This window comes from Musa acuminata, chromosome BXJ2-10 (assembly GCF_036884655.1).
Source record: "Musa acuminata AAA Group cultivar baxijiao chromosome BXJ2-10, Cavendish_Baxijiao_AAA, whole genome shotgun sequence".
In the NCBI taxonomy this organism is placed as follows: Eukaryota; Viridiplantae; Streptophyta; class Magnoliopsida; order Zingiberales; family Musaceae; genus Musa; species Musa acuminata.
The window spans coordinates 21,077,254-21,090,400 of record NC_088347.1 but is presented as its reverse complement, the minus strand read 5'-3'; the positions used below and the strand labels follow the sequence as shown (position 1 = coordinate 21,090,400).

Genomic DNA, 13,147 nt, shown 5'->3' with positions numbered 1-13,147 from the left:
CACTTGATCCTAATTAGGGCAGAAAATGAATGCCAAGTTAAGCCAAAAGCAATTATCAACCAATAATTATGTTTAATTTTATACAACAACAAGAGAATATAACAGGAAGGGAAAGACAAGCTTTGTAACACAAATTGCCAAAGACCTTTTTATTCTGCATATTAAGGAAACAGATACAAAGTATATCATATAAGATATTTATACACTCTCAAGCAACTCCTCGGAGTTCTCATTGAAAAATTTCTGTAGTTATGAGTATTTGGAGTTGATCCTGATGTATTTATGATGCTGATCTTTTCAAGTAAGCCATTACTCCGATACCAGCAATTAGCGCTGCACCTGCTGCAACAGACCTGTATGCAGTGGCCCATGCATCCGTATCTGCACACTCAAGATCTCCTGATCCATGACCCTTCTTCTTGTGACCCAAACCCGAGAAATCCAAATGCAACCTTAAACTCTGCAAAATAGAAGAGCTTACCATAAGCATCCAATCCATTCCATTATCACCTTCAACCATTGTAATGTTCAGTAATAACTGAATGCAACGTAGAGTGTTGTTTGAACCACTGGATATAACTTCACTATACTTCAATCTGAATACCAACCAATGGCTACTAGTCCTTAGATCAGTATTCCCTAACATCTTTCAACATAACTATCTCAATTGGTTTCCATTATTTTGTCCTTAATGAACACATATCTTCGTGGAACTTCAACTGTACTTAACCAACAATAAGAGTTATATGAAAGAAAAAATTTGAGAACTTAATCAAACATGTTGGCATCCACCAGCGTCAAACAAGAAACATGATACCTTCCAACCAGATTGTCTAGCATGGTCCACTGCCGCTACAAGGTCACTGTCTGATGCAAGGATAACCTTGTCATGGTCCTCGTCTTCGTACTGGACACATCATCAAGATATCATGTTGACAAATATGTAACTAGCTAAAAGGTACATGAATTCTATAGTTAAACAGCTAGATAATTACCAATATCTGTGGAAGATGATTTCTATCGATATCATCACCCACGCTCTGGAGTATACAAGTTATAAGATCTGCCAAGCTGTGTGTTTCTGCACCATGAAACTAAAAAGTGATTAGTCCTAAAACCAAACTACTCCCCTGAAATTTTGATCAGACTCCATACCACAATTAAATCTATGCATTCTCTGCTGTTTATCCTCGAGCTTAAAGCCAAAACTAGCTGATAAGTCTGAAGGTGGATAAAAGGCTGATGATCTTTCTGTATCTGCGGTAACTTGTGTAGATCCTTCACTGAAATGCTACTATGGTGAGATACGGATGTTATTGATGAACAAAGAGTTCAGTGACTGAAATAAGATAACAGTAAGAAACCTTTGACAATCATCATCATGATACAAAGGTTGTAGGGACAATGCAGAATCCAAAAAGTTCTGCATCATGGAACTTGCTGTTTCAATTCCACCACATGTCCTGCTTCCCACCTACATATCCAATACAGAACATTGTCATGTGGCATCATTGATTAATGACACTGGTTGCATGATCCAATACATCCAATTCCCCAGTTTATGACATTTATTTTTATTTTTTGTAACATCTTCTCAAAACAGGCAATTGTAATGTGACTGACGCCATCAGGTTTGCAAATTCTGAAGTTAGTTCTCAGCACACTTATTTTTTCAAGCTCAGTAATTATACTTGAAAATGATGCTGGCATGCCGTCTTAAGTAGATTGAAAATATCAAGCAGATCCAGACACGGAATAGCTCAAGAAAGGTACCAAATGACTTACAGCAGCTATTGCAGCATGAGCAATATGAATAACATCAACAACTGCAACAACGTCCCCATCTGTTGCAAGGCATAAACTATCTAAGTAACAATCGAGGAGAACATTTTCCATTTCTCATGGGTAAGCATACCTCTATCTACAACAGGTAGATGCAAAAATTTCCTCTCGTGCATTGTATGGAGAGCATCAGCAATTGGTGTATCAATTGTCCCACACTCAGGATTTGGAGTCATGACCTGAATGTTAAAATTAAAGGAAAAAAAAGTAAAGCATATCTCTTCAGCAGAATCTTAGACATAAAAGTGAGTTCTTGAAGAATCAAATTGAGAAAAATAAGATACTGAAAAACAAAGGCATGAATGAATAATTTGTTACCACAACAAATCAGGTTTGCTCACCTCTAAACGAACTCAAATTAGTGAAAGTCACTGGCCTATTAAGTATGTAACATATGTTACTGTCTGTTCTTTACCAGCATAGAAATTGGTGTACAATGGTGTGAAGTTTTATATATAACTTGCACTTGTTCAGCTACATATTTTACAGGCGAATAGCTGACTTTAAAATGAATCTAGATTAAAATAATTTTATTCCAAATAAGAATGATAAATTAAACCATTTGCAAAAAACGTAATTCAACTATATAATTTGGGCATCTTATATAACAAGATGTGATGAAAAAAAAATCAATATATTCTTAAAATATTCAAAAAATAAAAAATTCCAAGTATTTCTTTTTCTAATTCTGTTGAATCAAAGTAATATTTCATATACACAGAAGAGAACATGATTATGCTACAGTGCATAAAAGAATTGGAGTTGCAATCAGGATCCACAATGTGATATGACCCAATACGTTTTAGCACCAACAGGATGATCCTATACTTAATCCATGAATACATGGCTTATATTAGAGTACAACGAGTATCAATTAAGAGGAAAAATGATTTAATTAAATTGCAAACTCTAAAATGGCTGCAAATCATAATATGAGAGATAAATTAGGTCCGAAAATTCCAAGCCACTATTTTTTGCTACAAAATTTCATAAGTCATTTCTTACTCATACTTTTTTGTCCAAGGTATTATTTGGTCGCCAGGGTAATATAGAACTGTTATTCTTGGTAAATCTCTTTTTTGTTGTTTAATTAATAGGAATATTATAGAGATTGAATTTGCTGACTTCTACGAAAAGTTTGGATTTCATTTTATATATTTTTATCCTGAAAATGAAAGAGAACTTCTTCCTACGGCTTTTCAACATATTCTTCCAAAAAGAGACTCACTTCATATTTTTTTCATAAATTTCAAATGCAAGAAAAAATTTAAATGAAGCAGTTTTTTTTTCAATTTCCTGCAACCATGCAACCGAACAACTCCAAGAAAAGAATTCTTTGGTGGAAATTTTTCTCCCACCTTTTTCTTGGCAACAAAAGTGGTCCCATGCAAAAAGAATCCCCAGAAAATCAATGTCAACAGAAACTTAGCGGGGATGAACAATGACAAGAAAAAGCATGTATCCGATGAGATACCTTTTTCACAGGAGTCAATTCTGGAGAAACATTCTTGGCAATTACTCGCATTAAAATGTCTCTTGAACTGATCAATAAAGCAAAAAAGAGCTTAGCAAAAGGACAAAACTAAATAAGGACGACCAACATAAGATTAAGAAGCATACGTCAAAATCCCCTGAAGTTTATTTTCAATTGTTACAACTGCTGAACTTATTTTCAGCTCAAGCATTTTCTTTGTTGCAGTTAACACTGAATCAGTTGGTGAGACTCTAACAAACCTAGGAAAAGGTTCCACCATCAGCAAATTGAAAAATTGTTGGTTGTTCGTATGCAATATTTTGGTCAGCTACTAGCAAGCAAAAGAGTAATATATTATGATGCATCAGTATGTAAATTCCAAAATATAATATTACCTACTTCGAGTTCTCTTGAATGATGGTTGATAAACGTGGCCTAAAAATCCACTCTTGAAGAGTTTCAATAAATGTCGCAGGACCTAGAGAGCACAAATCTTAAAATTGTTATGATTTCAACTGATTTATTAGTTGCCAAGCAATAATCATTTTTCAGAGATTTTGAATAGTGTAATGAAAAGTTGAAAACTACAATGTTTTTAAGCAAAATAGATAATGCCATAATCATAATAAAACAAGATTTTTTTTAGAGCATAAAGGATCCAATTAGAGTACATATCTAATCCACCAACCAGAAAAAGATGAGCCCCAATGCTTTTCCATCCTTTGAACAGCAGCTGCAATGGCCTTTCCCTTTTCAGCTTCCCTTTCCATGCGTGCTATTGCATCATATAGACATTTTGCTATGTCAAGTAAGCCAATGACTTCACCATTTTCAACAATGGGCAAATGTCTAAACTTTCCTGAAAGTTGTAGGAGGAAGTTATATTGATAACAAATTTGATATAAAAGGGATAGAGATGCCTCAAATGTTCCATGATACAAACCTTGCACCATTTTCTGCAAAGCTTCAACCGCCAATGTGTCCGAAAGCACAAAAAATGGATTTCGAGTCATCACTTTTGAAACTTGAGTTTCTTGAAGCTTTAGTTCTCGAGCAACAACTCTTGTGGTTATATCCTTACAACAGAGAAAAAAGAACAAAAAACATAAACAGCATTATGGTCTCCAACACTCCAACTCCATTCTAATAAAGGTTCATGCATAACACAAACGAAACCTTGTCTGTTAGGATTCCACAAAGCAATGCATTTGAATCTGTTAACAATACAGCATCAACCCTTTGTACAGCCATCCTACGGCAGGCTTCATGCACGGTAGAATTTTCAGCTAGTGTTAAGGACTTTGACAATCGTATTCCCCTTAAATTTCTGTCTCCAATCAGAATCCTGCCATCAGGGATAAAAATATAAGATATTTAATACCACAACTGCAATATTTTTCACTTGTGGATAGTATGTCAAACTAACCTATAGAAGTAGCTAAACAGCAACCAGTAACATGAACAAAGATTAAATAGCAGTAATGAGACAATCAAAGTCTTGTCAACTTACATTACCATATAATTGTTCAAGCAAGCATTATATTAAATTTAGCTCACATCATTGCGGTGATCGTAATAGAAGAACGATCAACTTTTGGGGTTCATCCGGGAACGGCAAAACTGTATAGACCCCAGAACCGATGTGCTCACGCCGATAAAGACGAATGATGACTTATCAGTGACAAAGTTAAGCTGAATTAGACAAAGAGACCTAAACAATTTAATGATACGGCGAAAGCACCCTGATTTCGTTCATTAAACATCAAGTTCCACAAGTTCATCTATCTACGATCAAGAAGCCTACCAAAAGAAGTACAGAGCCCGAGCCGTTTTATCCTAGGTTATGAATCCTCTAATCTCCAATGTTCAACCCAAAGATATATCACAAAACCAGGAACAAAAATCAACCTTTACCTATTGAAGATTATAAGAAGACGAAGCCAATGAGATAGGCCAAATGAATCGAGCAAGAGAATTATCGACAAGAAAAAGGGGCAAGAAACACACGGGGAGCGAGTTATAGAAGTCCGCCCGACGACACCACCGCTGCCGTTATCCGGTGCCTTCTTCCCCCCGGATGCACTCCTTCGCGACGACCCGCCGCCGCCATGGCCGTCCATGAGTTTATCCGACGATGAACGACGCCCCTTCCCACCCCCAGCCCCACCAGTCTCCTCCGCCGCCGCTATTATACCTCAGACGATCGCCGCTCTCTCTCCGGGACCCCCGAGTAGAATCCGATCGCCGGCAACGGCGAGCGGATCGGACCCGAGAGACATGGGAGAGATCCGGGCTTCCTCCTCTTCCCGGCGAATGCAACTTCGATATAACCTACAGAATTATTTTTGGACGAATTACTTGGAAAAAAAAAGGTTTTCTTGTTTTAAGTTTCTAAAAAAACAAAAACAAAATTAAATTTAAATAAAAATAATAAAAATAAAAGTTATTGGAAGAGTATGAAAATATAATGTCTACCTAAAAGTACTCAAAAGAATCAGTTTTCTATTTTTCGTAAATTTCTATCAATTCATAACTATTTACTATCATAATACATGTAAATGACACATAGTTTTGAGTAAAAACTCTATCAATTTTTTTAGTAAACTTTTGAGTTAGAACCAAATTATAGCAAATTTTAATATGATTATAAAGTTCGATCAATAAATCTTTTTTGAAAATATGATTAATCAACAACATAAGTTAGAGATGTGAGTAAAGTAAATGAGTAAATCACAATAAATCAAAAGTAATAGAAGAAATGCAAATCGATTTATAGTGATTTGGTCTTCCCGATTTATGTCTATTCCCCCGATTCATTTTTGTTTAAGGCCACTAGCTTTCGTTATCGATTTTCTTTTCAAAGCGTGAAGATAATTATTCTTGTTATAACTTTTTTCCTTTTAACAAGCTTAGGAGAAAACTTTCATACTCACTCTTTTACAAGATCTCTCACGGCCTACGACTTAGGTTTTCATTAGCGATCTTCTTTTCAACAAATGAATATCAATTATCATTGTTATAGCTTTTCGCCTTTTAACATAGAGAACCTCTATACTCACTTTTTTATAAGATCTCTTATCTTATACAAAATAGAATCACATCTAAACTCAAGAAAGAGGAAGAGACTCAAACAATACTCAAAGAGAGAGCTATAACCCTTCATAAACTTATAATTTAATGCTACATTGTTTAAGCCTTAATATATGATATTTATAGGCTCCAAAGGCTTAAAAATAGAGTCAAAAATTTTAAATCTCCAATAAATTTAGGGTATGGGTGGGTACTACACCTAATGGTACTAGCATCGTAACTTTTAACGCTATAATTTTAGACTTTCGAGTGGTGCTACTATCACAAATTTTGAATTTTTGGTGGTACCATCGCCACCCTAGACAGTACCATTGCCGACAACACTAATAAGCATAATTTGTGCTTGTCGACTGACTCAAGTGGTTCCATTGCTCAAACCTACTTAAGGCCATTGTTTTGGCCTTCTAATGGGTCTAGTTTGACCCAGGTCCAAGCTCATTGGCTTTCTCGACAAGTTAGCATGGTTTTGGTCCAATACCAACTCAGTTTGACCTAGAAAGATCTCGATGAAAATTTAACAATCCAATCACATATTCGACACAATTACGAAGCTTTTCAGCACATTGTATATCAATCTGATATATCGTCCGATCTTTCGGCACTTCGTTTGCGTCTTTGATACATCGTTCTTTCTTCCGATATATCACCCGATCTATTGGCATGTTGACTTTTTCATGACATCTAATCTTTTAACGTAATAATTGATTCTTCCGGCACGATGTTCGAACTTCACAAGGTCTGATTTTCAGCATACTGATCGATTCTTTGACTCGATGTCCAATTTCCAACATGATATTTTTCTTGACACAACATCTGATTATCTTGTTTCGACAATTTACTCTTAATGGTTCGAGTTATTGATCGATGTATTTCCAACATCAATTATTTCAAAAACATATTAATCAATTCAAGATTTAATAAAATTTTTTAATATAATATTAAATTTTATATTATACGAAGATCGACTTGACATGATGCATCTGTCGCTCAACTTAGTATTTTGAGATAGGATATGAAAAGGATTAAGAGAGAATATTTGATATTAAAAAATATATATGCGACACTAATCATCGCCCCTTCTTCGGATTCAATAAAATTTTTGATGAGTTTAATCATATTGATATGATGTATTTGATCATTGGGTTCTTATCGTGTCGGGGTGACATGACTATTATATATCGAACTTCAAATAAAGACAAATATTCTCGTATTATCACGATCTATTCCTAGATAAAATTTTAAATAATTATATGTTTAAAAATAATTACACTGAATTTATAACTAGTCATATTTAATTGTCAAATTATTTATTATATCATCCATAAATGAATTATAAAACATGAAATCATATTTTGTTTATTTTTTGTCGACCTGAAAACTAAGATATTCTTAATATTTTCATATTATATTTGACTTCTCGAAGGATGCCAATATAAATTAGGATTTACTTTGGGATATATGCCAAATTAAAATCCAGAGCAAACCGGTCTAAGGGATTAAGCCGGGTCGAGGTGAACCGTGGGCCGGTTCAATTGGCTCTTTTTTATGGATCGACGGGGCTTTCTCGTCGAAGCCTTGCAATAGTCCTAATGAAGACGGAGAACTGCTTCGCGGCCCCTCCCCTGGCGGAAGGAGCCGCAGCGCAGCCGTCCAGCGCAGATCGGACGGCCAGGGGAGCCTCGAAGTACCTCGCTGGCCTCCCGTCCCGCGGCCTCTTCTCCTCCGCTGTGCTCTCCTCCAACCCGGTACTGTTTCCTCCTCCTCATCCTCTTCCGTCCCCCGAACCCTTTCTGCTTTTTCCCCTCTCATTCCAGGGTTCATTCCTTCCTTCCTTTCTTGTTTGTCGGAGTAGTTCGTAAGTAATTTCTGATGAGTTCAGGGCGATTTGTAGGGTGGCATACGGGTTTACGTGTGTGATCATGAGACCGCGCCACCAGGTTATTCTTTTGGTCCCCATCTCTTTCCTTGGTTGTATCTCAAAGTTCGAATTTTCCCCCTGTCACGATCTTATTTCGCCCTACTATGTGTTCTATATATCATTTTCTTTGAATGCTGTGAATACAAACTATTTTCCGTATGGCGTGCACTGAAACCTTGCTAGCGATGATTTGTGTTCCGTGATCGGTTTAGTCTGTGATTTGGTTTCGAATCCAAATGTTTGCCATCATGCACACGTAGGGAGTGGCTGAGCAGTTCTCTGGTTTGTTTCTGATTCATTATTTCGGGTCAGGGTAACTTCATTTTCATGCATTAGGAGTTCAATCATGTTTATATTTGCTGTTTAGAAAGATCAATTTATGGCCATTTGAATCTGTAAAGGTTGTTAACTTTAAAATTGCAGAAGAAAATATCAACAGAGGTGGAACGTGAATTAAGTTGATATCGCACTTGTCTGGAAGCACATTATGTTGATTTTATGATTGTGTATTGAGTAGGTATAGAATTTGCATTTGGTATTGTATTTCATCTGATTTGGCTGAACAACCACTTCATGTCGTGCTTGTTTTCTCATGTTTCGACTGCTGGTAGTTTTAGGTGGTTGTATGACTAAGATTTTCCCTTTTTCTTTTGTTTATTTAGAGGGCCAAGTAATCAAGACAAACTCAACAAATATATTGATCAGAGCTCTCCAAATTAACAAACAAAAGAGTGATGCAAAGGATGTAATTGCTAAATCTGCCGCAGATAGCAGCACAGTCAAAAGGTATTATTTGCTCGACAATTTTTTGATACAGATTAATGCTTATACATGAAACACATGCATACCCCTTCATTTCTTTTGCTAGATGGTACTTTTCTTTAGATTTGTCCCCTTACATGTTGACCTTATTGGTAGAATCCTCATCGAAGTTACTTTGCCAGCACAATAGATTTTCATTTATTTGTGGATTCCTATGAATCAGAGTGACAGCTTATTCAGTTTGTGCTGCAAGCCAAATATCATCAAATAAAATTTGCCATACCATGCTAATACTGGAAATTTACGAACACCAATAAGCAATGAGACTGTACTATTCTTTGCTATGTTTACATCTTGACTTTTTTTATAGTAAAACTGTAAAAGATTGCTGGAAATAAAGGTAAGTTATAGTCTCCGGATGTAAATTCCTGTTCGCAGCTTTGCTAGAAGTTCTAAAGAACTTAGAGGACACAATGAATTTCGGTCAACTTGTTTGCGTCTTTTATAGATGGAACTGTTATTGGTGCGTTTTATGGTCTATTGAACTAGCAAAGAGTTTTTTTTTTTTTTTTTCCAGATCTGCTGTCAGAACTTCGGAGAGAAGGTCTCCACCAAAAAAGATGAAGACTAGTTCTGCTTCTACTAGTCATCGAGGTACCCTACCACAATTTTTAGTTGCTTAACCATGTGGGATGAAAAATTAATTAGGTTAGAAAAGCATCTATGTTCAATGGCTTTTGCTAGCGAATTACTTGAAAACATTTGTGATTTTGGAAACTAAAAAGGAAAATATTTCTTTTATGGTTTTTACCTTTGATATAACAAATCAACATGTGAAATAAATAAATAATAATAATACTGACCAATATCCTAAGAACTTCTTAAAACTAATATTTTTAGGCTGTTCTTGTTTTACCTTCCCATTGCCAGAGCTGATGAAGTTTTCTTCGAGTAGTAGTGAATCAATGACATTACTTAAATTAATAATAAAGAAACTAGCAGATAGATGGAGTTAATTGGCTTGTTGATTATACCTATTTTGTTAGGGTTCTGGAGTTCCATGCTATGGGAATATGCTATCCTGAGCAGTCGTATATACATATATACATATATGTGCGCCACATTGAACAAATAAAATTTCTATTTAATTTATTAATACATAGGAACGACAACATGACATATTGGTGGAAGTTAATCCATATTGCAAACTGCAGAGTATGTAAATCAGCAATATAGTTCTTGGGACAGCCTGCCTGATTAGCACTCTGCAATCTGCATCATTTTTAATTATCTGGTACATGGTGCAATGGTGGTTATGGTATCTGTATGTCATCATTGCATATGTAAGCTAGCCAAGGGTAAGATGGCCTATCACATTGAGTTATGTCCTGCCAGTATTACATGATTACATCATTAAGAGGGGGGTCAACCAACCAAAAAAGAAATTCTTGCGGACAATTCTTGCTGTTGTATATATGTACAGCGTGCTCAAGCTGTGAAGTAACAAGTTCAAGTGGCAATTGTTTAAAATTCAATCCAGTTATTTCATTGTTAGTAAATAGACAGTACATAAGATTCCAGTTCATGAAACCTTTCCTAGATATCATATGATTCCAATAGTTCTTCAGAATATGAATCTTCAGGAGCTTCTGACTAGTCTTACCAACATGTAAACAAGAAAAGATGACAATCCGTCATAATATATGGTTATTGACATGGAGCATTATATTTTTTTTATATGGATCTTCAAAGCCATCCTATTCCAGGTTTAATAGCTATGAATTATCCATCTCTGTAGAAATCTTGAAGGGAAGTTATGCACTCTCAATAACTAATCAATCATTAATCTTGATAGAGTATGTGATTCATAACTAAATATTTCCTAATGTATTTGGTTATGACTTTGTTTTCTTATTGTTTCTAGTCCTTTAATTTAAAGACACTACTCTCACTATGTGAACATCAAACCGACTAATTCAACTTCTGATTGTTACAATGAAAATGGAAAATTGTTTTGCTGCCGAGAAATTTTGGGTTTTATAGGCAGTTGCAGTTCTGAATTATCTGAGAAGAAACTTCAGACGATGACCGTAGAGCGATTACGTGCACTTTTGAAAGAGAGAGGACTCTCACCAAAAGGGAAAAAGGTAAGGATTATTTGCTGCTGTGTTCCTATTAAAGTTTGTTAGTCACATTGTCTTGCATGCTCCTGTAGAGATGCAAGACGGTGATTTTTTAATGTATAGTCCTTGGATCATCTCATTTTGTCTGTTTTGGCAAACGAAAGTACTCACATAATTCTCAGTCAGCTGTACTAAAAGAGTATGGGAACTCGTTTGTATGTTGCAGGATGAACTGATCGCACGCTTGAAAGACGAAGCATAGTAGAAGGAATCAACAAATTTCTACAATGATGTTGCACCAAAATGCGGTACCAGCTTCAAGACCAACGGCAGGAGCATCAAACACTTCAAGATGCCTGTTTGGCTGATGGTGCATTTTCTTTGCTGCCCTGCTGGTGTTCTGTTCTTTGTTACTTGATCTCGCGTAGAAGTAGCATGACAACAATATGCAAGGGGCTGTGACAATTGAGCTGTCTAATGTAATCAATATGTACTTGTGTTTCTTTGCGTTCAGTCTGATGCGGGCTTAATTAGTTTAGACTGAGGTCGATATGTTGATGTAGAATCTGCTCTCCTGAGTTGTGTTTGATAAAGAATCGACTCGATCCTTTAGCGAGTGATAGTGATCACATTATTGTCCCTTTCTAGCTGAATCGTCGCCCCGTTGGGGTGGGGGGCTTCTCTGCCTAATGAAAGATGAATCATATGACGAGGAACAAAGTTGTTCACAGAAAATCCTACCAAGGTAGTATGAACTCGGTATTATTTATGGGATGTTAATATAATTTTTTAATTTTTTTTAAAAATATCGTTATGAAATTCTCTAAGATTATAAGATTTATCACTTAGATGATTTAGTAAAAAAAAAATTCATCATCAGCATCTAAGCATTCCTAATGCAATAGTATTCAAGCAAACCATGATTTTTTTTTTAAAATATATTAAATATCAATTGCATTAGGCCCAATTCGCGTTTCAAATTTATACAAAAACACAGCCTACCTTCAAAGAGCCAGAGAAGAAAACTGATGAATGTTCTTCTTCCAGGCTACGTCCCATTCTCACTGTGCAATGGGAAGAAGTATGGTGTTGCATGCCCAATACAAGATGATCTAATGGATCTAATGGAAGCTCTAATGCCATATCATGAAACTTCAAGAACAAGTAATCAAAATATGCAATAGTCCAGTTTTCTTGCATGGGCTGAGGTCGTCCGTCTATACAAGAAAAGCAGCAGAGACGAGAATGTCGACAGGAGAGCAAACCGTAAGATAAAAAGGTCATTGATTTGATTACTGAAACATATCCTTCCAGATAAAGATGCTGATGTTGCCACCATTCCAACCATCTCAAACATCTTTTGCAAGCACAGACAGCACCAACGCTGAGTACGTAAAATCTCAATTGTTAAGATTATGTTTGTATATTTTCATTACGTGTAACCTATCAAATTCACTATACATTCATTATTTTTATAATTTCTTTCTTTCTTCATGAATATTATTATTATTATTATTATTATTATGTGTAACATCTCTATTCTCATTATAATTATTTTTTTGTTCGCAACATTTTTTCACCGGTCTAGTTTTATACTTCTTAGATTGTTCTTGTGTATTTTTCTTGATTTGTAAACCCACTTTCCACTAATAGCATTTTGTCTTTGAAGTGGTTCACTATCTACAAGAAGATAGATAAGTAAGATGTAACTTATTTGTTACTTAGTATAAATCTCTTGAACTTTTTATTCTTTGAGCTATTAGGCTATCTTCTAGAGATGATTGTATAGTAGAAGAGATATTGATGATGATGATGGTGGTAAAGATGGTAAAACAATCTCAAACTCTATTTGCTTTTTTTCGTCTTCATTCAACTCTTCGATATTGCTCTCTCAATTCTATACACATTTTTCATTGAATTCTAAATCTCTACTTATAA

At 35.4% G+C, this 13,147-nt stretch overlaps 2 protein-coding genes across 3 annotated transcripts; one reads left to right on the top strand and one right to left on the bottom strand.

Moving 5' to 3' along the window:
• Positions 1-134: 134 nt before the first annotated feature.
• Positions 135-5,622, bottom strand: LOC104000106 (CBS domain-containing protein CBSCBSPB1). 2 transcript variants are annotated; one of them, XM_009422053.3, is made up of 14 exons: positions 5,324-5,622; positions 4,493-4,661; positions 4,260-4,392; positions 4,005-4,175; positions 3,716-3,794; positions 3,463-3,576; positions 3,317-3,383; positions 1,916-2,021; positions 1,786-1,844; positions 1,365-1,474; positions 1,156-1,283; positions 996-1,081; positions 818-907; positions 135-460 (listed from the first exon to the last, which is right to left on the bottom strand). In XM_009422053.3, exons 1-14 carry the CDS (start codon positions 5,434-5,436, stop codon positions 281-283), a joined length of 1,605 nt encoding a protein of 534 aa, XP_009420328.2. In that variant the 5' UTR covers positions 5,437-5,622; the 3' UTR covers positions 135-280. The 2 variants fall into 2 exon arrangements, with proteins under 2 accessions (XP_009420328.2, XP_009420329.2); XM_009422054.3 differs by lacking the exon at positions 3,463-3,576.
• Positions 5,623-7,985: 2,363 nt separating this feature from the next.
• Positions 7,986-11,722, top strand: LOC135624442 (protein LOWER TEMPERATURE 1-like). Its single transcript, XM_065128054.1, has 6 exons — positions 7,986-8,151; positions 8,298-8,343; positions 8,987-9,110; positions 9,664-9,740; positions 11,130-11,233; positions 11,436-11,722. Exons 1-6 carry the CDS (start codon positions 7,996-7,998, stop codon positions 11,469-11,471), a joined length of 543 nt encoding a protein of 180 aa, XP_064984126.1. The 5' UTR covers positions 7,986-7,995; the 3' UTR covers positions 11,472-11,722.
• The last annotated feature ends 1,425 nt before the right edge of the window (positions 11,723-13,147 follow it).